This window comes from Equus przewalskii, chromosome 32 (genome assembly GCF_037783145.1).
Source record: "Equus przewalskii isolate Varuska chromosome 32, EquPr2, whole genome shotgun sequence".
Taxonomy (NCBI): domain Eukaryota; kingdom Metazoa; phylum Chordata; class Mammalia; order Perissodactyla; family Equidae; genus Equus; species Equus przewalskii.
The window spans coordinates 8,461,764-8,488,194 of NC_091862.1; the positions used below are offsets into that span (position 1 = coordinate 8,461,764).

The 26,431-nt window shown below is 48.4% G+C and overlaps 1 protein-coding gene across 1 annotated transcript; it reads right to left on the minus strand.

Annotated features, from left to right (window-relative positions):
• Window positions 1-7,555: 7,555 nt before the first annotated feature.
• PNLDC1 (PARN like ribonuclease domain containing exonuclease 1) lies at window positions 7,556-25,685 on the minus strand. The gene is made up of 19 exons (XM_070602692.1): window positions 25,381-25,685; window positions 24,892-24,949; window positions 24,522-24,595; window positions 22,978-23,017; window positions 22,307-22,430; window positions 22,034-22,122; window positions 20,101-20,201; window positions 18,093-18,169; window positions 17,758-17,901; window positions 17,153-17,222; window positions 15,126-15,211; window positions 13,625-13,680; window positions 12,376-12,440; window positions 11,805-11,858; window positions 11,575-11,617; window positions 10,065-10,164; window positions 9,569-9,744; window positions 9,353-9,451; window positions 7,556-7,814 (listed from the first exon to the last, which is right to left on the minus strand). The coding sequence occupies exons 1-19, from the start codon at window positions 25,454-25,456 to the stop codon at window positions 7,751-7,753; spliced, it is 1,596 nt and encodes a 531-aa protein (XP_070458793.1). The 5' UTR covers window positions 25,457-25,685; the 3' UTR covers window positions 7,556-7,750.
• Between the last annotated feature and the right edge of the window lie 746 nt (window positions 25,686-26,431).

Consider the following 26,431-nt stretch of genomic DNA (forward strand, 5'->3'; position numbering starts at 1 on the left):
TTAAGATCTTAGAATGTGGTCAACTAATATTTGATAAGGGAGCCAAGAACACCCAATGGGGAACGGAGAGTTTCTTCAACAAATGGTGCTGGGAAAACCGGATAAACACACGCAAAACAATGAAATTGGACCCCTATCTTATACCACTCACAAAAATTAACTTGAAATGGATCAAAGACTTAAACATAAGATCTGAACCCATAAAACTTCTAGAAAAAAACATAGGGAAGAAGCTCCTCAACATTGGTCTTGGCAACAATTTTTTGGATGTGACACTGAAAGCACAAACAACAAAAGAAAAAAATCAACAAGTGGGACTATATCAATCTTAAAAGCTTCTGCACCGCAAAAGAGACAATCAACAAAATGAAAAGGAAACCTATGGAATGGGGGAAAATATTTGCAAACTGTGTATCGAATAAGAGGTTAATGTTCAAAATATATAAAGAACTGATATAACTCAATAACAAAAACCCAAACAATTGATTAAAAAATGGGCAGAGGAATTGAATAGACATTTTTTCCAAAGAAGACATACAATGGCCAATGGTACAAGAAAAGATGCTCAATATCACTAATCATCAGGAAATGCAAATCAAAACCACAAAGAGATATCACCTCATGCCTGTTAGAATGGCTATTATCAAAAAGACAAGAGATAACAAGTGTGGGCGAGGATGTGGAGAAAAGGGAACCCTTGTGCACTGTTGATGGGAATGTAAATTGGTGCAGCCACTATGGAAACCAGCATGGAGGTTCCCCAAAGAATTAAAAATGGAACTACCCTATGATCCAGCAACTCTACTTCTGGGTATATATCCAAAGGAAATGAAAACAGGTTATTGAAGAGTTATATACACTCCCATATTTATTGCAGCATTATTCACGATAGCCAACATATGGACAACGTTAAGGGTCCATCAACGGATGAGTGGATAAAGAAGATGTGGTATATGGATACAATGGAATACTATTCAGCCATGAGAAAAAATGAAATCCTGCCATTTGCAACAACACGGATGGAGCCTGAGGACATTATGCTGAGTGAGATAAGCCAGACAGAGGAAGACAAAGACTGTGTGACATCTCTTAAATATGGAATCTAAAAAAACTGAACTGGAAAAAACAGAGAGTGGAATGGTGGTTACCAGGGGCTGGGGGCGTGGAATCGAGACATATTGTTTAAGGGGACATGCTTGCAACTAGGAGATAAATTAGTCCTGGAGATCTAACATACAGGGCACCGATTACAAACAACAAAACTGTACTGTGAACATTAAACTTGATGAGAGACTAGATCTGAACTGTTCTCACACTAGAAGAGATGATAATTATGTGATGCAATAGATGTGTTAGCTAACACTACAGTGGCAATCATAGTGCAATATAAGCGTATGAAATCAATCTTATGCACTTTAAACTTATAAAATGATATACATCAATTATATCTCAATTTTTAAAAAGATAAGTTCAGGTAAGATGAGAGATTTAGTTGAAAGGAAAAATTAAAGTGTAGATATCCAGACTGTAGTCCCACAGAAATTAATATGAATTAATATTTACATATTTTGATCTGAGCTTCCAGGTGGTCAAAGCAAAAAGGGAAATATGGTAGGGTACATGATTTGCATTCTACAAAAGAAAATATAGTAATGTTTCTTAGTTCTCCTTGCACTTGGATCTGAATAAAATTTCTCCCACGGTCTTCTTTGGAATAAGTTATGAATGATTTTGTAGCATAAAAATACTATAGTACATATTTACAAGCTACTTATCCGACAAAGGATTAATATCCATAATATACAAAGAACTCACACAGCTTAACAACAAAAAAACAAACAACCCGATCAAAAAATGGGCAGAGGACATGAACAGACATTTCTCCAAAGAAGATATAAGTATGGCCAATAAACACATGAAAAGATGCTCATCATCACTAATCATCTGGGAAATGCAAATCAAAACTACACTAAGATATCACCTTACACCTGTTAGATTGGCAAAAATATCCAAAACCAAAAGTGACAAATGTTGGAGAGGTTGTGGAGAAAAAGGAACCCTCATACACTGTTGGTGGGAATGCAAACTGGTGCGGCCACTATGGAAAACAGTATGGAGATTTCTCAAAAAGTTAAAAATAGAAATACCCTATGACCCAGCCATCCCACTCCTGGGTATCTATCCTAAGAACCTGAAATCAGCAATCCCAAGAATCCCATGCACCCCTATGTTCATCGCAGTATTATTTACAATAGCCAAGACATGGAACCAACCTAAATGCCCAGAAACTGACGACTAGATAAAGAAGATATGGTATATATACACAATGGAATACTACTCAGCCATAAAAAAGGACCAAATTGTTCCACTTGCATCAACATGGATGGACCTTGAGGGTATTATGTTAAGCGAAATAAGCCAGACAGAGAAAGACGAACTCTATATGACCCCACTTATAGGTGGAAGTTAACATATAGACATGGAGAACCGATTGGTGGTTACCAGGGAAAAGGGGGGTTGGGGGGAGGGCACAAAGGGTGAAGTGGTGTACCCACAACATGACTAACAATAATGTACAACTGAAATCTCACAAGGTTGTAATCTATCATAATCTTAATAAAAAAAAATACTATAGTACAAGAACGCAGCTTTTTAGAGGTCTATGTTGCAACATGGATAAAACCTACATTATCCAAGAACAGACTGACTGACAGCCTTCAAAATATATTCCATAAATGTAGATTTTTCCAGATGGGTTTCTGGTAAAAGTTGATCATTTTCCAGTAGACCAAGTTTCGGATGACACGAAACACAGCTTACATGAAATCTATCACCTTCTAAATTTACAATTTTAAGTTTTTGTTTCATGCTTAGAAAGGCCTTCCTCATCTTCAGACTAAATATCTTTCATTTCCTTCTATTATTTATATGGTTTATCTTTTTTCAGCCTTAAAATCTAGTGCATATCTTCAACGTACTTTGATACAAGGACTAAAGTGAGGATCGACTTTATTTTTAAATGGCTAACTCCCCCAAATTGTCCGATTCATCTTCGCCCCAGATTTAATATGCCACCATTATTGTAGCAAGTTTTCCACGTGTACTCAGTCTACCTCTGTACCAATTTCTGTCTACTACTGTGCCAGTACCGCTACGCATGAATTATAGCTTTACGATGCCGTTGTTCCATCACCTCTGACATGCAATTACAAGACGCACCACTTTGTGTACATTAAGAAAAACGCTGCCAGTTAAAGGATGACACACCATTGATTGTGAGTGTCCCCATCTTAACGTGAAGACGATAAAAAGGGCACAGCTCCCATCAACGCACTCCAATACGGCAGGGAGGGGAAGTCACCCTGGTGATTATTCTTTCTCAGAAGTTTCTGGATTATTACCCGTTTATTTTTTCCAAGTGAATTTTTTTAATTTGGCGAGTCATCACCATCAACCCCCCCCCCACCACCACCACTTGGAGGTTTTAATTAGATCGTACAGGATTTTCAGACAAACTTATGGAAAATTACACCAAGGATGCTTAATGGTTAGAAAGTAACAGGCTTTATTTTTCCCCTTGTCAGAAAGGATTTCAAAGTTTATCATCTCCACCACATTTTGCTCAAGAAAACTACTATTGCTGTCTTACCTAACGTGCTATAAAGACTACGGAGAAAGATGAAAGCTCTTCACAGACCCAATGAATGACTCTTATCTCTCGTACAGCAAAGGAAGTGTAGTTGGGGATATCAAGGGAAAGGCCGGCTCATTTTAAGATGATCATGTTAAGATTGCTATTTCCAGTCATCCTCTTTCTCACCCTCAAAATCTCATGGAAATAGTTTAAACTACAAACACGCAGCATTCAAAATTCTAAGAGCAAGGACTGGAGTCTCATCACCTCTCGATGGTCAGGACCCAGAGAGTCAGGAAGAACCGTGGGTGGGGAGATTCCCGGCTGCCACGTGTCCCTTCCCTCTGCTGCAGAGGCAGGACCACGCCAATCACGCAAAATGATGAGACTGGCCCCATCTTTCAGGTGCCTCAGTGAGCAGCACCGAAGAATTCAAACCCCAGTCCATGTAGCACTTGGTGTTCTAACAGGGGCAGGATGCCCGATCCCCGCTGGGGGCATCGGGGGGCAGTGACGATCCAGAAGCTGGAGGAGAGGCCAGGTGAACTGAATTCCAGGCGAGCGGAGTGAGTCAGGTGGAGGGAAGAAGAAGAGGAAGAGAATGGTACTCAGTATGGCCATCGTCCCGGAGCAAGCAGAAAGGGGATTTAGGTACCAAATCCACAGGAGGACCTTGGGCAGGAGAGATGACCAGATGGGCCTTACGTCCCTCTTACATCTGTGAGGACCACAGGAGAGAAGGGTAAGAAAGAGGCAGGCAGGGCCATCAGAAGGCTCTGCTCTCATCCCAGCCGGTGTGAGGGGGTTGGGACAAGGGCAGCAGTAGCGAGACGGCAAGGAGGGCTGGGTGGAGGGAGAGGTCGAGGGTGGGTGACCAGTTGGAGCTGGGGTAGTGAGCTGGGAACTCTGGGAGCTGGAGCTGCCAGGGGGGCAACTGGAGGGACAGTCACTGCCTGCCTTCATCGAGGGAGGCCACCTGGGAGCAGACACAGGTCCATTCTGCCCCCGCCAAGTCTGGGGCACAGGTGAGCTGACCCAGAGAGACGTCAGCTGGAGAACAAACTTCATCACCCCAGCCCACTGACCGTGCACAGCCCTTCAACACGGACAGAAGAGGAGCCTCGAGGGGTGTTTGGGGGGACAGGGAGGGGGCGGAGGCCAAGCTGCATGGTCTACGAGCCAGTCAACGGAGAAGGAAAACATGGCTGGAACGTGGGGAGCAGGGCCAGAGGCACCAGGGAGGGGGCAGTGAGGGGAGACGGGCAGAGGGCCCAGCTTCTCTGTCTTTTGCTTTGGTGTTTTCATGTAATGACAGGAGAACGAACTGCATGAAGAGAGCTGATGTGAAGAACGAGACCAGATGAGAGGGCAGGAGGCAGGGGCAGAAAAAGGCCAGACGAGGGACCCGGCAGCCACCAGCACCCAGGGCTCTCCCTCCAGGGACACAGGGAGCAGGGCACTGGCCCCACTCAGCACTTCCGAGTGTGCACACAGATAAAGAACCCATGGTGAATTTAGTAAACAGAGTCCCGCCTTAGCCATGGGCTTTCCGGTGCCACCGCCCTGTCATGCTTCCCCCAGGGAGGCAGTGTGGGCCGTACGGGGCCATGTGGTCAGCTGGAGTTCCCACGACAGGCGGCAAGATGTGACCAACAGCACGGACACCCCACTGAAGGCCCACACAGCAGGGGCTCGAGAAAGATAAGAGTTAAATGAACAAGGTCCGATCAAGTCCCTGCAGGCTCTCCCTCACTCAGAGCCACACAGAACGGCCTGCAGTGCTGGGGGCCTGCTCCAGCCCGGGAAGTCAAAACGGGCACTCAGCGCCCTCAGCTGGGAAGTTTGTGGTCACTTTTCAGATTTGTTAATGCAGGGCTCATCTAAGCGTGTTTGGGCCCCAAAAGCCCACTAAAGAAAAGGCATTCTTGGGCTGGCCCTGTGGCTGAGTGGTAAAGTTCGTGCCTGCTCCGCTTTGGCAGCCCAGGGTTTCGCCGGTTCAGATCCTGGGCACGGACATGGCACCGCTCATCAGGCCATGCTGAGGCAGTGTCCCACATGCCACAACTAGAAGGACCCACAAGTGAAAAAAGAAAACATAGGGGCTGGCCCGGTGGTACAGCAGTTAAGTGCGCACGTTCTGCTTCAGCTGCCCGGGGTTCGCTGGTTCGGATCCCAGAAGCAGACATGGCACCGCTTGGCAAGCCATGCTGTGGTAGGTGTCCCACATATAAAGTAGAGGAAGATGGGCAGGGATGTTAGCTCAGGGCCAGTCTTCCTCAGCAAAAAGAGGAGGATTAGCAGCAGTTAGCTCAGGGCTAATCTTCCTCAAAAAATAAAAAAAAGAAAATATACAACTATGTACTGGGGGCTTTGGGGAAAAAAAAGGAACAATAAAATCTTTAAAGAAAAGAAAAGGAATTCTCAGTGTATACAGGTACACCCAATGAAAATACAGACAGTCTCACTAGGACGCTGTTTGGGCAAACGGGTAAAACCTCCCACCCCACCACCTGAGAACCTGGTGTCACCAGTCTGACCACGAGCTGCCCCGAATCTCCTAGGGACAGCATCCCATTGGTCACTGTGCCACTCACATCCCCCAGGACAGGGATGAGACTTCCAGAATGGCAGCTCCCAAACTCTCCATCTGGATGGCTGCCACCACTAAAGCTTCTGTTTTTACAGAGAGAAAACCTCCCCACTGAACTTAAGGCTTCGCTGAATCCTTAGGCTCAAGGCTGAGCGAACAGTCAAGTTCAGCTGCCGATGAAGCCAAGTGAAGTGCGGATGCTGCAGAGGAAACGACACAATGTGATCACACCTCGGCTTTCAAGGTAGACACCTGTGGTATGGGTCATTATTTTTGTTTCTAAAGTGAATATTAATGTTTTATGGTTTATATTACTTACGGAAAACATCAGCGATGCAAAACCTCCTTCAGACTGATCTCAAGTCAAGACAATGGTTTTTTGGAATTGACACCAAAAGCACAGGCAACAAAAGCAAAAATAAGCCAATGAAACTACATTAAACTAAAAAAGTTTCTGCGCAGCAAAGGAACCAATGAAAAATACAGCAACCAACAGAAGGGAGAAAATTGCAAACTATATATCCAATAAGGGGTTAATATCCAAAATATATAAGGAACTCTTACACAACTCACTAGCAAAAAAAACCAAATAAATAGATAAATGACCTGAATTTTTTTTCCAAGAAGACAAACAAATGGCCAAGAGGTACATGAAAAGATGCTCAACATCACAAATTGTCAGGGAAATGCAAATCAAAACCACGATGAGATATCACCTCACACCTGCTGGAATGGCTGTTATCAAAAAGACAAGAGATAAGTGTCGGCGAGGACGTGGAGAAAGGGGACTTCTATGCACCGTTAGTGGGAATGTAAAATGGTGCAGCCACTCTGGAAACCAGGATGCAGGTTCCTCAAAACATTAAACATAGAAACGCCACATGATCCAGCAAGCCCACTTCTGTGTCTGTATCCAAAGGACATGAAATCACTATCTCGTCTAAGAGAGATATGCACCCATGTTCATTGCAGCATTGTTCACAACAGCCAAGACACGGAAACAACCTCAACATCCATCGCTGGAGGAGTGAACAAAGAAAATGTGATGTGTTATAAAAAAACAAAACACACGTCACCAACGCACATGCGCATTTAGCTTCCCTTTTCTCCTTTCCTAAACTTAGAAAGGCTATTTTTCAGGCCTAAATCCCTACCAGCCAATTAGCCATTAATGTCTCTCCAAGAAATGACGTGGCCTTTTGTCCACTTCGTGTCCAGATCCCATCCTAACTGTCGGTTCATAAGGCACTCCGGAAGACGAGCTGAGGTCCCCAGAGGTGGCGACTTCTCCTGTGTCATTTATAGACAGAAAAGCTTAGGCCACAAAGAAATCCTTGGATATGGTAACTTTATTATTGACAGTATTTACAGAATTTCACATTCAAGACATAACAAAAGTCCTGGTAAGGACCACACAGATCCACCTGCAAGTAGAATAGGATTCACACAAACAAAATCCAGGCTGGCCGTTGGAGAGAGATGCAGAGACGGACAGAAGGACAGAGGCTGTGGGCGGCCTGCTGCGTTCAGGGGCCAGGCCTCCCGAGGAGGAACGCGAGAAGGGCCCAGGTGGTGACCACGCCACAGACTCTGAAAGACAATGACACAGGTCAGTGGGCACGGGCGTGGGTAGGCTGCATGTGTGATTTGTGACACGGGCCAGCGGCCAGAGTGTGGGCAGGCTGGGTGTGACCTATGACATGGGTCAGCAGGCCTGGGCATGGGCAGGCTGCATGTGACCTATGACACGGGTCAGCGGGCCCGGATGCAGCAGGCTGTGTGACCCGGCAGGTCTAAAGCACTGACCCACAGGGTCGCCCTCCTATCGTCCTGGCTTTGTTCCCCCAATGTCATTTTCTTTCCCTCGTTCTCCCAGTGCCAACATGGAACTCCTGCCTCTTTGGGTTAGAATGGCTCTGGGACACAGACAAGTCATATTTCCCAGTGATCAACATCAGAAGTTGACACAAGGAAAAAGGACTGCCTAGTTGACGTTTTTCTTCAAAAATGCTGTTTTCTGTTGACATGGCTCCTAAAAAGCAAGCCAAAACCTTTATAAAGCCCGATTAATAGCAACTCCACCTTTCTCGCTGCCCAGGCCCAGAAACTCTGGCCTGCTCCAGGCTGTCAGTGATGCCACCTTGACCACCCCCACTCTGCCACCAAGGAGCCCAAGCCACAACCGAACTGTGACTGCTGACTCGCTGGCTTGCCGACTCCCCCCCTCCCCGCCCTCTGTGGCCTCCACAGCCGGCCTCACCACAGACAGGGCACACGTGGTCCCTCCTCGGCTGAAACCCCTGGACGGTCTGTGTCTCCGCGGCAGTCCTGACCCCCAGCCCTCCACTCGGGCGGGACCTGCCTGCTCCTTGAGCCTCGTCTCCGTGCTCGTTTATTCCATCAGGGGCCTTCTCTCTGTCCCTCGACACACCAGGCACCTCCCACTCGAGGGCCTCTGCCCTGCTGCCCCTCTGCCTGGACGCTGTCCCCCGATCCCTCTGCCTGGCTCACTCCCTTACCTCCTTGGGGTCTTTAACGAGGGCCCCCCATCTTCTCCTTTGGCTGGCAACCTCCCCTCAGGTCCCCCAGCTCCACCTCCTGACCTGCTCGTTTTTAATCAACACTTACCACCTAATGTATCACCCACTACACCTGTCTATTTATTGTTACCTCCCACTGGAATGGGAGCCCTGAGAGCTGGGATTTTTTTGGAAATTTTTCTTTTGGTGAGGAAGATTGGCCCTGAGCTAACATCTGTGCCAACCTTCCTCTATTTTATGTGGGATGCCGCCACAGTGTGGCCTGATGAGTGGTGCTAGGTCCATGCCTGGGATCTGAACCTGTGAACCCCGGGCCTACTGAAGCAGAGAGTGTGAACTTAACCACTACACCACTGGGCCAGCCCCCAGGGATTTTTTTTTTTAGTTACAGACGAAGCCCCAGACCCTCTGACAGTGCCCAATACAGCAGATGCTCAATAAATAGTTGAGTGTTACTGAATCAGGTTCAGTTTGCCATACATGTCAACGACTCCTTTCCAACACACACCAGCTAGTGGCCTGTGCTCGACTCAGACCAAACTGGGAGCACAGGACGGGCAGACGGACAGCCTCGGGCGGGTCACTTACTGTAACACGCAGTTGACGCTCGGGGAGTGTCTCCAGTGCCGGTAGAGGGAGACCTGCAGGGTAGGGTGGCCCCGGTACTCCCTCAAGATGGTGCGAGCGCTGCCAAAACAAGTTCTTAGGTCAGACCTGCGGCTCTGAGGCGGCTCAAGGCGGCCGCGCGCAAGGAGGCGGGGTGGCTGCAGGGAAGAGGGGACAGCTGGAAGCCAAGGCACCTACTCCTTAAACTTGTTGGTCAGCAGCAGGAACTGGCTCCGCGTGAGCCGCCGGACGTCGAATTTGCAGAGATTCTGAAACTCCCGGTAGACTTGCTGCTCGCTGAGCCCAGGCCACCTCCTGACACGGAGGATGAGGATGGGAGGGCGGATACTCGGGTAATCGGGACCAGAAAAATTCTAGAAGACAGGGAGGAGAGCAGCAGAGATTTTCCACGATTCCTACTGACAACCTACCAGTGTGAAAACTCTGAGAGAGACACTAGGAAAGGCTCTGTCTGGGGTGGAGGTAGGCAGGGGAGAAGGAAGGACCGAGCAAGTCCACATTGGTTCTGGCAGGAAGACATAAGAAAAAAAGAACAAGCTTAGTGGGGCACGAGCATCCTCTCCAAGTCTGATCTTGGTTATGGTCAGGATCCCTCTGAGATCTCCCAGAGAACCCAGCTGCTCCCCAGCCCAAGCCTCTGAATAGGAGCAAGGAACAGAAGGAAGGTACTCACAATCTTAGGGACGCCAGCTCGGATAAGATTCACCTGGTTCACATAAGGGGCCAGCACATCGAGGTACAGAGGGAAGGAGAGCTCCGGGATGGAACTGGCACTACATGGACAGAGAAAACCCCAAAGGACTCAGACACACAGGTGGTTATGCACATGTCCCCGGCCAGAGCTCAGGGCCTGGGGACAGAACAGCAGCAGCGGCTGCCTCAGACAACTCTCCCTCCCTCCCTGCACAAGTCTTGCGGCCTGTGTCTGTGTGCTTCCCCCAATTGACCCATCCCCAAGAGCTCTCTCCACGGCCCAAGCCAAAGCAGGGCTTCCAGGTGGCCACCTCTGTTGGCGAGTTTGAAGACGCCGCCGCTGAGAAATGTCAGCAGGAGGCTCAGAATCAGTGAGAGGCCACCGCTCAGAGGAAGGGCCAATCTGTCACCCCTTGACAGGACATCACTCGTGATTCTGGATGGCTGTCCCCGCTTCCATAGCCCCGCCTCCATCCAGATACTGCCACGCACCTGAGCGCAGGCCTGTGAGAAAGCACAGGCCTCTGAGTCAGGCAGGTCTGGGTCACTATGAACTTCTCTAAATCCCAGAGGGTTTTTAGATCATGAGGATTAACAGAAAGAAAGGCTTAAAGGCCCAGTCTCGGGGCATTAAGGGGCTCCCCCACTGTCAGCTGCCTTCACCATCCAGCACACGTGTACCACCCAGAGGGCACTTAAATGCTTCAAAGCACAGGAAAAATGGAGCCAGGGCGGCAGACCTCTTATTTAAGTTATAAGCCTCACATCAACATGTCACAGACTGTTTCCATGCATGACATCCAGTACCAAAATGGACAAATATAGGCAGTACCCAATTCAACAGATTACAGTCCAAAAACGTTTCCAAGTCAGCCCCAAAGAACCCACTGCAATTCTGATTAGCTCCTTCGCCTGGCTTGCTGAATCCTATTTAACAAAGTGTACACCAAGAACGGTGCTACAGAATGCACATCTCAGGTGTGGAGTTGGTGTCCAGGAGCCCAGCGCTGTCGGCATCAAGGACCATGGGGCAGTGCATTCAAGATTCCAATGTGGGGTTCTAAGAATCCGCCCCTGTGTGCCTTATTCCAAGTCACTACGCTTCTCCCCAGCCTGACTGAGGACCCCGAGGATGCATCATTTGTCCATCTGAACGCTTTATCCTCCTACCCCGCTGTTATTTACGTGGTTACGAGAAAACAAGTGGTAACACAGCATGGAAGCGGGTGGTGGAACCTAAGCCTGACTCCACTGCCTCAGCCTCCTGACACGTGAGTTCTCCCAGTGCTAAGGGGCCAGGACCAGCACAGGGCCCAGGCAGGGGCGGGAAGGAGGCTGCGGCCCCATCAGGGACCATCTTTACACACCGACACTCTGCATCCCCCCTTCTTTGGGAGAGCCGCAGGCGCCCAGAGGTCTGGGCTTACAGCAAGGACCTGACAGATCCCGGCCACAGATGGAATCACAGGACGGAAGGAGAGAACACTCACCCATGCACCCTCCACAGGAGCAAGTGTGCCACTTTCAAGAGAACTGGAAAAAAGAAGCTGGAAATGTAACAGACGTTGAGGCGCCAGCGGATCGCCTCATCAAAATACGCAAACTCATGCTTGATTTCCGTTAGGAGACACCCGCCTGGAGAAAGACGGACAGCCTAGGGATGGGGGGCGGTCATCACGAGTAAGATGTGAGTCTCCTTTCAAAGGACAGCGAGCCTCACCTGAGCCGCAGAGGAAGGCGTCGTATGCTGCTTCGTGGGGGTACTTGGTCTCAACTGAAGCATTGTTCCAGAAGCAGGAGAGAGTCAGGCAGCAATGAGAACACAGTCCTGGAAAGGAGTCTCTCCCCCTACCTGGCTCCATACCCTCTGGCCATGCCTAGACCACCATCCCGCCCCTGCTTCCACATCCGCGTCGGCTGCGTGTACACACAGCCACCAAGTATTCCTCCAGAGATGTGCTCCCTCCTCCCCACCCACACCCCATCGTCACTCGGTCCTCCCCATGGTGGCATGAGACCCCCAGGAGGAGGGAGCACAGAGCCGAGAGCTTCCCGACAGCTTCCCGACAGCCTGACCACCACGTCAAGGGGGAGCAGATGGCCCCCCGGGACCGCCAACACACGCTGGGATTACCCCTTTTGAGGGAGGGGGTACACGGAGCACGGCACAGGAAGATGATGGAGGAAACCCCCACGGTCCCCTCCCAACACCTGCCACACGGGGAGCCCAGGCCTCGGCTCTGGCACGTTGGTGCTCCGCCAGCTGAGCAGGAGTGCTCACGGGGACGTACCGTATTTTTCACACTTGCTTGCATGAATAATCACAGGCCCAGAATTCTTGCTGGGATTCAAGTCACTATCAGAGAAGAGGAACAGGATAAAGAACGTTCACGGGAAACACTCCCTTCTCATTCTCCCCTCATCCTCTTAAGTTAACACTAATAAAAATGTCCTCAGTACCACGATCCCTTAAAAAAAAAAAAAAGCCCAGATCTATGCATGGGCATATGAGGTCGTGGTGACCAGGCCATAGGACAGCTGAGAGAACAGTAGCGCAAGAAGCTCCAACCAGGCCATTTCGAACATCTATCAAACGCTGAACCTGAGCCTTGGGACCAGGATAAACTCAATGCCGGCTCTGACCTCGGAGCCTGCTGTCCAGGGGCCTGAAGGACGAACACAGAGATGCTCACGCCTGCATCCTAGACACGCAATGCCCGAGGCGTGAGCAGTGCACTCCCGGATACAGGCTGCAGGCATTTGGGAGGGAAGGCTTCCCGGAGGAGGTGGCACTACAGGCGAGTCCTGAACCACAGAACTCACTTGGCTGACATCACATGGGGTGGTGTCAGGCATTTCAAGCTGAAAGTAGAGCACGCAAAGACAGTGAGGGACAGCGAGCAAGGCTGACCCGGTGCTTCTGAGAAGCGACACGTGGCTGAAGCCCCCATGTGAAGGGCAGGGGCCGATGAAAGAGCTCGTGTGACATGTGGGGGCTTCAGGAACACCAGGAAGACTGACCAGACAAGTGGCCCAGGCAGTTCCCATTTTAAAAGACCCCTTAAGGGGCAGTAGGGAAATGAGGCGGGACAAGCCACCAGGGTACCAGGTAGGGGCTCCCACAATCACTGGCATGAAAACTTAAGGCCTGGATGAAGGCAATGATCATGGGGGTGCAGAGAAAGAACCAATTTTAAGTATATTTAGGGAGTAAAACTGACAGGACTCGGCCACCTAGAAGATGCGGGCGGCTCGGTACACGGTCCCAGCCTATGAGGGAAGCAGGAGCTGCTCTTCCTACAGGAAGGTCAAGGACTGACTGAGACATCAGGATCACTCATTCATGCAAATGTGCAGTGGACTGCTGGAGGCCCACGAGAAACCTCAGGGTCTGAAAGAATAAGACCCTGCTCCCGTGGTGGCTATCACTCCAGCAATCAGAAACAGATCCAAAGAAACCAAAATGTGTCCTGCGGAGTGAAATTGCCCTGACTGAGAAGCCCTGCTCCATAAGCAGCACCAAAGCGATGCCTGCCTTACCTGTTGAGGACTTCATACACTTCGGAGAGATTTGAAACCCTTGGGAAATTCAGTTCCTATAATTACGGGAAACAAATCAGTGACAATAAGATACTTGTGGTCGTGTGTGTTATCTGTGTCAGGTATCACCAAATGGCCATTAAAACGACCTAGAAAACGCTAACTCCTACAACCTCCCCTTTCTCTTCAAACATACAGCCTTATTCCTTAATTATGACATCAGGGTACCTAGAATCCTTGGGTTTCCAAAAAAGGACCCAATAACCCAGGCTAGAAAAAAGTGCCACAAACACAACTCATACCACCTTCCTTCAAAGGCCAGTGTTTGAAGGGTTTTGGAAATACAGGGACTCCATGGTACCAGACTGTGGCCCAGGACACATCTGCAAGTGGCCAAGCATCCTAAGGACCCAAGGGCCTTGGGCAATCCCAGGTCACGGAGTCTTAGAGCTTGTCTCGTCCTGTGAGGGAAGGAGCACACACTGGTCCCCTGGATCAGCACCGGGTCCTTCCGCTCCATCTGAGGACTCATGGAGACCAGCAGCATCACAGGATGCCATCAGAGCGAGAAACATGTGAAGTACAACAATAAAGGCGTCTCTGGACAAAGACGCACCAAGTAACCCAGTCCCACTTCTGTGCTCCCTTCTCGAATACAGTCACGCACTGCATAACAGCATCAGTCATTGACAGGCCACAGAGCTGACGGTGGTCCCATAAGATCCGTCCCATAGAGCCTGGTGTGTAGCAGGCTGTATAAGTCGTGTAAGTTCACTGTGATGGTTGCACAGTGACAAAAATCACCTAATGACGTGCTTCTCAGAACAGATCCCCCTTGCTAAGCGGCACACGACTATAATTAACTCTGAGTGATCAGCTTAAGCCTTTAAAACATTGATCCGACGCCTCTTTCTGTTCTTCAGTTTAACTTCTAAGCAGCATTTAAACCAGTTGGCTGCTTCTCTTCTCCATGTGTCGTGTACAACAGAAGTCACTGGGAGCTTTAGAAATACCACCTGTGGCCCCTTAACCAGAGGAGACGCTGCCGGGGGGAGCCCAGGGCTCAGTATTTAGCTTCCCAGGTGACTCTGATATGCTGTCTGGGTTGAAACCCCATGACTTTAAGGTTCAGGAGAAATGTTTTCAAGGTTTGTCAAGAGGGGACCCCACCCCCTACTCTCACCCCCCGCCCTAACCCTGACGCTGTAAACATTTACTAGGTATGTATCAAGCTGTGAGACAAGTTTTCTGTTGTCCCATCTACATAAAGACACGAACTACACACAAATACGTCAAAACATGGGAACTTGAACGAGGAAAAGAGAAAAAAAAAATCACATATGAGCTGATATGGTGCCCCAGGGGTGCTAAGGAAACAACAGATGCTGGTTGTAAAACATGAGAAAAGGGTTCAAGGAAGAATTTTTTTGAGAGAGAGAGAAAGCTAAGTGTCGCTGGGACAGATAAAGCATGTCTTAACCCAAAGTGATATCCACAGTACCTTCCAGATATCCTTCGTCACGTTCTTGGTATCAATGAGAACAGGAAACAGGTTGTGGACGTTCAGCTTAAACTGCTCGTAGCTTTCTGCAGGGAAAACCCAGAGCGTCAGAAGTGAGTTTGTTGGTAAAAACGGGAAGGAAAGTTCTCCAACCCAGCTTGTGACCAAAACTGGTTAACCAACAAAGCAAACAAAATAAAATGGGAATTGAAAACATCCCTACTCCTAACCATTGAGGACTTCTAAGTCTCAAACCATCCTGCCATCACCATTTGTAACAGTAAAAGCCAAATGGGGTCTCATCAAATTGAGGACACTACTGCCAATATTAGTTAATGTAGTTTGCAAAGCGCTAGCTGATAGAAAAAGGAGAAAGAGGTATTACTGGAATGGGAGATATGAAGTCACTTGTAAACGACTGCTCAGAGAAAAATCTAAGAAAAATCAACTAAATATCACTATAATGAAAGTAAAGACCTCTGACAAGGGAAAAAAATGGGAACTATTAATTGGGATGTTTATCAAAATTATGCCTGCATGTAGTTTAAAGAGGTTTATTGCAAAACCAATCAACCAACCAAAAAAAAACCCCTGTAATCCTCTTCTCACCAGCCTCCCACTTCCTACTCCCCAAAGGCAACTACTTTCAGGTGGGTTTTTTTTTTTTTGGTGTTTAATCCCATTTCTCTAAACAGTATCTTTATGTTGCTGGTGATTTCCCCAGTTTTAGGCATTTAACTCTTGACTCCTCCCAGGTAAGATGATAATCACCTCTCTCCTTCCACCTCATTGTTACAGCCACCTGCACGTCACTCACCAAGGAAGGGCTCTGCCGTGTCCTCCAATGACCTTCCTTCTTGCACAGCTTTTGTTCTCCCAGCAATTTTTGCTTTGCTGTTTTTTCAGTTTTTTGGTGAGTGATTACTATTACTTTGACCTCTAATTCTCCCCCAGTTCTCTCAATATGCTCAAACTAAGGTTTTATCAATTCATCTCTTGGGGAAATCTCTCCAGAACCTTCTCACCCCTTTTAGTCTAGACTAGTGTTCTCTGTACATTAGTTCATTTAATCCTCAAACAACTCCACATTATTGGTACCATGACCTCCCATTTTACAGGCACGGAAAATGAGAATAGGTATGTTAAAGGAACTTGCTTGTGATCACACGTATAACAAGGAGAGGAAGGAGGACCCAAGCATGGCTTTCCGGTCCATGCTCTGAACTGCTACATGACACTGCTGGACATCCAACAACGGCAAGTCATGGGAAAGACGGTACAGCCATAAGACAAGGCCACACGGCCCTTAGAATGATGTTAGGTTAATGACATAAATAAGTGCTTTCAGTAAGTGAAAAAAAGCCCACATGTAAAATGAAACACTGGGGCCAGCCTCGTGGTGTAACGGCTAAGTTTGTGAGCTCAGCTTCAGCTGCCCAGGGTTTGCAAGTTTGGACCCCAGGCACGGACCTACACACTGCTAATTAAGCCAAGCTGTGGTGACATCTCACATACAAAATAGAGGAAGACTGGCACAGATGTTAGCTCAGAAACAATCTTCCTCAAGCAAAAAGAGGAAGATAGGTAACAGATGTTAGCTCAGGGCCAATCTTCCTCAGCAAAAAAAAAACCCCAAAAAACCAAAAACGAAACATAGTGTATTCGAAGACGTAAACACAACAGAGGAAAAGCAAAAAGTGCTGCTGATTATGGCTGGGTTAAAGAAGGCTTGTCTCCTGCCCACATTTCTGATTTTGCTAAGTTTTATACAATGAAACCAAACAACTTCTACAATGGGGGAGGGGTATCAATGCAACTGTTTAAGTTTTTCTCCCTGAGAAAGTCCCCTGATCTTCCACTCCTGGAAAATGATAACAGGCACAGAGCTTCCTGATCTGTCCGGAAACATGCAGACCCTGGGGAGGGGTGTACATGGAGGGGACACCCCGGGAGCACGACCCTGGAGCAATCCCCCTGCCAGATGGCAAACCGAGGTCAGAGGAAGGAGAAGGCGGGGCTGGCCCTACCTGGGAGGGGTCTGAAGAACTTCTCATGCAGATGCAGCAGATCCATCATCATATTATGTCCCACTAAGGGCTACTTGGAGGAAACCGACAGGTGAGAGAAATGAGTTTTTAAAACTAAGAACAGACACCATTGACCCGGAGCAGGCTCTCGCCAAGCCTGCAGCTTTAGAGCCACCGCAATTCTGATGCCGCGGTAACTCCACCCCAGCCCTCGTTCCTCCCCGATGACAGCAGCCCAACTGCTGAAAGGCCAACGAAGAAGACAAGCAGTGAGCAGAGCAGGAGGGCCTTGAGGCCGGGCCCACCCTGGGACTCTCAACACTGAAGCAAATACACGTTCTCCCCCAGGAATTTCAGGTCAACTAGTACTGAAGTGCCCGTGTGCCTGAAGGAGCAAGGAAACAGTAACGATTCAGACGGATGGTCTTTCTCCAGGCTAATCTATCAGGATTTGGTGAAAGTCAGGTTAGAGCCACAAAGCCCGTTGTCAACAAGGCATCACTTATTTTAAGGCATCGTCTTACACTCTGGAAGGGGCCATCAGTATCTGTGGCCAGAAAGACAAACGACTGCTAAAGACCAAGAAGACAGAGATTTTCTCGTACCTTCTGGGCTTTCACCAGCATCTGGAAAAACACAGAGAAACCCCTGGCAGAGAGAAGAATCTTCTCCTTCCAACAGCTCTCTCGATCCCCAGACGTGTTCTCAAGGTACCAGCGATGCTGTTTACTCACTTTCTTCACTACCACCTGAAACGAGAAGTAGAGACAGGCTCCCTGAACCCTGGGCTCCTGGGATGAAGCCGAGAAGTCATTCTTCATGTCGAGAGGGAAGGAGGGTAGGAAGGAGACAGAGAAGCCATTCACAGAGGCCAGATTCAGGTGAACGCGGGAGAAATGATGGAGCTGCTGAGGATGCCCCATCCCAGGGGAGAACTCACCCCTTGGTCTCTGAGCACCGTCCAGATGTCGGGGAGGGCCTGCCTCAGCACCAGCTGGACCTCAAAGGCCTGGAAGCCTGCAGCAAGGAGAAACAGGGCTTGCATGGGACCACCGAGACCCTGGAGTGGCAGTCCACCTTCCCCTCAAGAGAAGCCCAAGAGATGGATGAACCAAATGGGAAAGCGGCTCTTGGGTGAGACTAAGCCCTCAAGGCCATGTGACAGGGATGGTATGGCCTGTCATGGCATGATCTAGGGCAGCATTCTCTTAAGTTTTTGACCTCGGGGGCCACTCTTAAATTGAGGTCCCCCAAGAGACTTTTTTTGTGTGGGTTATAGCTCTTGATGTCCATGTTAGAAATTAAAACCATAAATTAAAACTTGTAAAAGTCTCTTTTAAAATAAACTCATTATACATTAACATTTTTACCAAAACATGTTTAAAATAACATTTATGAAAAGTAACTATTTTCCAAAACAGAAAACTTCAGTGAGAAGAGTGACACTGTTTTACATTTTTGCAAATCTCTTTAATGTCTGGTTGGGATCGGATAACCGCTTCTGCATTCAATCTGTTGTGATATTTTGTTGTTGAAGCACAGGAAAAAATCCACAGTCAAACAGATAGGCAGATGGAAAGGAGAAAAGAATTACTAGCCTTATCAGATGATTCTGGATAGCTTTCTTCAAGACTATGCCGAAATTCAACGAGTGGTAGTTTCTTAAAGGTTAGTTGCAACGTGGGATCGGAAACCGTTGTTAATGAGCTTTCTTGTACCAGCACAGTAAAGTCCACTGGACTACCTTCCCCCTTTGAATGGATCTTTTGCCTGTGATTTTGTAACACCATGCCTCGGTTTTTTGGAAAACACTGGTTTGCTGGGCTAAGCAATCATCCAAATGCTCACACGTTTCATTAGACAACACCAACAAAAGACACTAGGAAATGTGGCCACTGATGTCAGCAGAAAGGTCTCAGCATTGGGAAGCTGTCAAGCTTATGGTGGCAGACACAAGTTTTCCAAAATTCCAGTCTGCGACTGAAAGCTGGAATTTGATCACTAGCAAACACTGAGTTACACTCCTTGAAGTGACAGGCTTACGTTTTTCACTTGGAAAAGATTGAAAACACCCAAGATGAAATAACCACAGTCAGTTCCTTCAGGTAAAAATGCTATTCCACGAAGGAAAAAAAAAAAAGCAGCTAATTCAGCTCTCAGCTCAAAAGCTTGCACAAGCGCTCTTCCTCAAGACACCACCAGCTTCGGTCAGCAGCAGCAACAATGTCTTATGTATGCTTATATTTTTGCATACTTATTTTGACACATCAATATTTAAAAAGATGAGCGAAGATTGAGAGTGAGCAAAATGAAGGATTACTGCTTCTTCACCAAGGAGGTTCGTAAGGAAAACTGGACTGCTTTCAACTGAGCGTAAGCGGTAACAAAGAATACGATTACCAGCGTGGCTGACCCTCCACCTTACCCTGCAATCTGTGCTGAGGTGCTGGCGGGCTCACCCACCAGTGCTTCAGTACCGGCAGTGCAAATGGCACAATGACAATGGCGAGTGGTAGCTGAGTGATAGCCTGACAATAGTTTTGAACTTGTGGATCCCTTGGAAGGGGTCCCAGAGATGCCCAGGGTCCACTGACCAGGGCTGAGAACCACTAATCTCGAGATGTTCATTGTGATGCCAGCTTGCACCATCGGGGAGCAATCCAGAGATTAACAAAAGCAACTAAGAGAGGAGTACGTGGGGCACTCAGGATTGGGACGAAAACGATGGCTTTGAATGGAACTTTGCTTCCTCAGCCTTAACATTAAAAGTAGGTTGAAAAGCCTTCAACTTCCGAATTGAGGTCAGAGCTTTATCTAACCACAAGGACCACATGTCTGTTGAGCCAATGCCCAGGATCCACAGGAAGAAGACAGTATGCCCCCACCCCCTGGGAGGGGACAGTGATCACCTCCAACACTCCCAGGTAGGGGGGCAGCCTTCTGCTTACCAGCAATACCAGGGAGAGTCATCCAGTCACCTTCGGCTGCCAGGTCCAGCCACCGCGTCACCTCATCAATCACCACCTTGATTTGGTCTTTATCCGGAGAACTGGAAATGGGCACATGAAAGCAGAAGCATTAGAGGACACCACCAGAACCGCAGGACGACGGTAACGGGGGAGGGGTTTCTGAGGCCACCAGTTTTAACACTGATCTAAGCAAGAAAAGGGACCCCAGGGGCTGGCCCGGTGGCACAGCGGTTAAGTTTGCACGTTCCACTTCGGCAGCCCGGGGTTCGCCGGTTTGGATCCCAGGTGTAGACATGGCACCGCTTCGCAAACCATGCTGCTGTGGTAGGCATCCCACATATAAAGTGGAGGAAGATGGGCACTGATGTTAGCTCAGGGCCAGTCTTCCTCAGCAAAAAGAGGAGGATTGGCAGCAGTTAGCTCAGGGCTAATCTTCCTCCAAAAAAAAAAAAAAAAAAAAGCGACCCCAAAAAGACCAGTAATTTTCCAAGTCTTGTTCTGTAATAAGAAGTCAAACACCTGGCCCATATTCTCCCACACACTCACAGGAACGCACCATCCCTTTCTGTTTCACAAGGACACTGAGGGAAGAGGTACCAGGAGCTAGCCTACACTGAGCACTACTGCCGGCCTGGCTTCTGAACTCAGCTTTCAGAGGTGATGAAGCACCAGCTGGTGAAATAAGGAAAAGACAGCACCTTGGTAAGCGTGTCTCCTCGCGTGTTAGAAACAGAAGAGCAGGATGTTATTTTGAGATAAGGAAAGACTTTTCTCCAACATTCGAAAATAACAGAAGATTAAGAATTCAAATTGCTTTTCCCTTACAAAAAGCTACATTTTTAAAGGCCAGCCTAGTGGCATAATGATTAAGTTCATGCCTTCCACTTTGGCAGCCCACGGTTTGCCAGTTCAGGTCCCGGATGTGGACCTATGCACTGCTTATCAAGCCATGTTGTGGCAGGTGTCCCACATATACAGTAGAGAAAGATGGGCACGGATGTTAGCTCAGGGCCAGTCTTCCTCAGCAAAAAGAGGAGGACTGGTGGCAGATGTTAGCTCAGGGCTAATCTTCCTCCAAAAAACAGAAACAAAACAAAGACAACTCCAATATTACATAAGATAATTATGTGGACCAGATAATTATAACATTCCAGTGTTAAAACCTGTCTCATTTAACCCCCTTCCTGATAAAGCCGAAGAATGTACAGGCCAAAGAGCTTAAATGACTTGTTCAAACGATGCAACTAGCTGACAGCAGGGACTGCCTGGCACCGGGTGGCCTGCTCCTTCCACCACACAACACTGCCACTCACTCCATCACTCCTGTCGCCAGCTCTACAGCAGTTCCAGGTTTTAAGTATGAGGACAGGCACTGGAGGGCAGAGAAAAAAGGCAGAGCCCCTGCCCTCGGGGAACACAGCAGGATCAAGCATGGGGGGCTATGTGTCCAAGCCAAGGTGTGTGACCGCACGGTCATGGTTACCCATGATTCACCCCTGAAAAACCCCTAAGATCACATTGAAAGCCAACATGACATCTCACGATAAGTCCAACAGAGCAATTTTCCTCCTCCAGCACTGGAGTGGAGTTCCTGCTTCGAGTACCTTTTCCTTTTTCCCCTCCACTTTTAAACACTAAAATCACACTCAACACAGTGATAGGCTTCTCTGCTCAGTCACAGGAATGGAATCACCAGCACTTCGAGCTACTGCCCTGGGCTGAGCGCATGCCACGGAAGCCACCCCAGCTGAAGCTGACGGCATGAGGTCACCGTGCATGCGCTCAGCCACCCCAGCTGAAGGTAACAGCATGAGGTCACCACGCTCTGGAGACAGCACGCCTACCCATGGGAAACGCAGAAAAACACCAGTGACAGAGAAACCTGCAAAGCCCCCAGAGCTATAGGCCTCACCTGTGAACGCTCCAGTTCCCAGTGAGGATGTTGTGTTTAATTTTCTTCTCCTGTTCTTCATTCATATACGGGATTCCGTTTTTGAGAAACTAAAGACGGGAACAGACAAGAAGACTAGTCAGAGGCATCCTTTGTGCTGGGTAGCAGAGTGAAAAGAAATCTTCCTTGTCTGGTTTCACGTGGACAAGGAGGAAAGGGACAGGAAAGAGGACTCAGACCAGAGGGACCAGATGAGCTCTCAGACCTCCCCGCTTCCCCGCTCCGATGCTGTACCTTGTTGTAGTCGAAGCCGTACTGATTCAAAAACTGAACACTGGAAGCCTGGAAAGAGAATTCCGAATCCAAAATCCCAAACGTTGTAGGGAAGAGAAAGAAGTTACATGAATGGGCTACATACCTATTAAAAAAAGATAACCAGAAAAAGCCAAAATCGTTTTTAAAACTCTGGCTCATACAGCAGACTTCAGCGTGGGCTCCTCCTTTCACTGGAGGAGGATGTGAACGTCGGCGTTTCCTGTACCATGATTGGCACCGGGGGCAACGAAGAAAGGCAAAGATCCCGCCCTCGGGAGCAGAGCCTACCCCCCCATCCTGAGCCCAGGAGCCTGCCTGTCGGTGTCTGGGAGATACGGCACCCTCACTGTAGCACTGTGTTAACTGCCACCCCGAAGGCAATAACAGAAATGGGGAAAAGACACCTAAGATTCAGGGCAGGGGTGTCGGGGAAGGCCCCCCAAAAGGTGCTGCTTTGAGAGAGACTTCAAGGACAAGCAGGAATCTGGGCCGGAGGGCAGCAGTGGAAGGGCACAGAAGCAGGAGAGCATAGGGAATAGCCAGGGCCAAGGGGGTCAGAATTTGGAGCCTGAAGCAGAATTCGGAAGGAAGCAGGTGGAGAAGACAAATGGGCACAAGCCGGGTGTTTTGCAAAAGGTCTTCATACATACTTGTTTGACTCTCCTTCAATACTGGAGAACACAGACAATCCTGGAAGAAAGACAGTGGAGGCAATGAAGACCAAGATTAGCTACCAGCGGTTAACTCCAAAAACAAAACATTTTAGACAGTATTTTGCATCCAAAGACAATGTGTTGGCTTTAGAATAGGATAACCTCTTTGAACAAAACAAACGAAAAAACAGAAAGAGACAGATCCGAAACATGAGCACTGTCAACTGTAATTCACACTGAAATTACTAAATTGTGGCTGTGAATGGTTCTTCAAACATAGAAATAGTGACATTTTTGTAGTTTTAAAACTAAGCCAAGGAAGTAGTAAAAACCATGAAGATTTATATATTTAATGGCTTTAAAGTGTCCGTACTGCTAAAAAGACCACACCCCAAGTGAAAAAGACTTCAGAGTAGGGGGAGAGCAACAGAAACATACCTGAGTGCTGTTTCCCATATTTTTCAAAGAGGTCTTACAATAGGAAAAATAGAAAAATAGCAAAAGACAAGGATAGAGAGTAAAACACACACACACACACACACACACTCACCATCATTCATAGGAAAAGCAAGGGTCAGTAAAATTTCTCTCACGACCTGTTTTTGGAAAGTTTTATTGGAATACAGCTATGCTCTTTCACTTATCATCTATGGCTGATTCCCTATTAACGGCAGAATTGAGTAGTTGTGGCAGAGACCACACGGCCGGCAAAACCTAAAATATTTACTGTCTAGCCCTTTACAGAAAGTTTGTTGACCTTGTATTACAGATGTAAATCAGTAATGATTAGATCGTTTTCCCTCTACCAGGTGGGCAAAAAATTTAAGACTGACTGACGACGCCCTGAGTGAGTGAAGGAGACAGGCACCTTCACGGCTGTTAGTGAGAGTCCCACAACTCTGTGGATGGTTTGTAGGGAGAGGAAGAGTTTGGCAACACAAACCACTATTGTAATGCACACCTCTTTTAACTCCACAGTTCCACTGCTAGAAGTATATCAAACACACACACTCACAAAAGGACCGTAATACATAAGTATCGAGAGAGTCAATGCAACCTTGTTTTATTACACATAGGGGTAACCAAAGAATGCATCATTAAGAGACTGAATCAACAGGTACCTTCACAGTCTGGACTACAACACAATTGTTAAAAATGAAGAAATCTGTATATGTTGATAGAGAAAGATCTCTAAACCCCATTAGTGAAAAAAAACAAGATGCAGGACAAATTGTTTATAGGATGATCTTGTTTGTATAAGTTTTCTTTAAACACAAATCACACACACGTTTCCTTGAAAGATGGTACAGGTTCCTTAAGGCGATTTATTCTGGCATAGGAACAACACTGGAAAATTGGGTTTCTGCTTGTTCCGAAGTGTTAGGCCCCATAGGCATAACATGGCCAAAACCAAACAGGCACATAAAATGACAGCCAACATCCTTGAAAGGTGTCAAGGCTGTTTTAAGAGTAAGAATCACAAAGACAATAAAAATACCTCCTTCAGTTACTGATGACAAACGGCTGAAGATTACACTCACCGATCTGGCAGATGGTGAACTGCTGAACGCTCTGGCGCGTCTTTAGATACCACTCGGATGGCAAGTCAAAAAGACTGTGGACAAACAGGCATCTCATCCTAGAGGCAATGAGACGGCACCCAGGCGCCACCCCCTCCACGCTGGATCAGGACCTTTCAACCAGGGGCAGCATTTTCCCTTGTTACAACAAGGAGGGAACCCTACCAGCATTCAGCGACAAAGGCCAGGGCCCCAGCCCCCATACAAAACGTTGTCCTGCCCGCCCGTGCTAACAGAGTGCCTGCTGAAAAGCAACGCTGGGTGGCCAGGATGCTCGGCAGAGCAGCCCCCGTGAGGGCGTCCAGCTGGGCTCAAGGCAGCCTCGCTTTACCTGATCTGCTGGGGTCGAGACAGGTTGGAACGAAGGCCGGTGAACTCTATGTCCAGACCTGTGGGGGAGGCAAAGAGGACAAGAGTCCCCTGCTGCAGACCATCGCCACTGCTCTTCAAGCTGTAAATGCTGCAGGTGGCACACGGATCCGGCTCGCCTTCTTGGTGCTCAAGAGCCCAGGGGAGGTGAGAAAGGGAAAACGCAGGCAGCCACGGCAAGGACCAGCCAGGCCACCTCGTTTCCTTCCGCCCGGCTCCACCGGCTCTTAGTGGGGTCAAAGGGGTAATTGCTGCTTAACGTCCCACGGCCCAGGCCCGGGAAGGACTGTCCCCGTCCCTCGGAGGGGCCCCCTTTGAGCCTCCCGCGGCCTGGCGACCGTCCTGCCTGGCCTCGCCCCGCCGCCCCACCCATCCCACCCGCGCCACCCCCGCCCCAGGCTCGACCGGGCCTGGGGCTCCGGCCACAGGGCCCGCGATGCCGGCGCCTCACCCACGAAGTCCGCGCCCAGGACAAGCTCCTGCAGCAGCGGCAGGCTCTGCTCGAACTCGTCGGCGCCCACGTCCATGGCCACGTCGCTCGGCCGAGGCGCCCGGTGCGGCCACGCGCTTCCGCCGCGCCGCCGCCTTAAAGGGCTCGCGCGGGAAACCGGCCGCCCCCGCGCCCGCCAGCCCCGGGGCGCGGCCACCTGCTCGCACGCCCACCCGCAGGTGCTGGATTTTACACCTTGCCCGCTGGGGCGAAGGGATGCTGAGGCTCCGGCTTTGCAGTCGGAGCCTACTGACCTTGCTTGGCACTGATTTGTTTGCAGTCCCTATATAAGATAAGAAGGTTATTTATGTAGACCTAGAATGTTAAGGTGCATGGTAAGACAAAGTAGACCGGTAAACAGCACCTGAAGGAGGCACAGCGAGGAGGATATGGAGGAAGCAAGGCCTGTTTTCTAAATCGGCACTTCCCAACTTCGCCATCATTGCCAATGTTGGTCTGTCCCCATCCCTCCCCGACAGCCCATCTTGTTCCACACTTTATCAGCATCATTGCTGTCTACACAACACTTTGTATCAAACTTGCCACACAAAGCCTCCAGAATTGCCCATCAAACTGGGAGTCCTTGGTGCACACAGCTGATCTAGCACAATCATATTCTTTGCAGAACAGATTCCTACTTACAGCATCACTTACAGGTGCATGCTGTTTTTGACAATTTCCAAAGCCACTATTCCAGTCTTCTTTATATCCTCCCTTGAATTCTAGACTTGTTTGAACAGATTTCTAGTGCCGTGGTCCTCAAAGCAAGATGCTCCAACTAATCTTTAAGATGAGGGAAGAAAACAGAACTATAATATCCATTTTTATATGTCTCCACTGGGGTATTTATTGATCAAAAGGGGATTACTACACAATTGCATTCCAAAGGCCTCTCAGAATCAATCCTACCTTTTAAAAATGTTGGTGCATACATATTTATCTTTTAAAAATAATGTATTGAATACTCAGATTGACAGTAGTGGTGTTATTTCACGTGTACGTAAATATATAA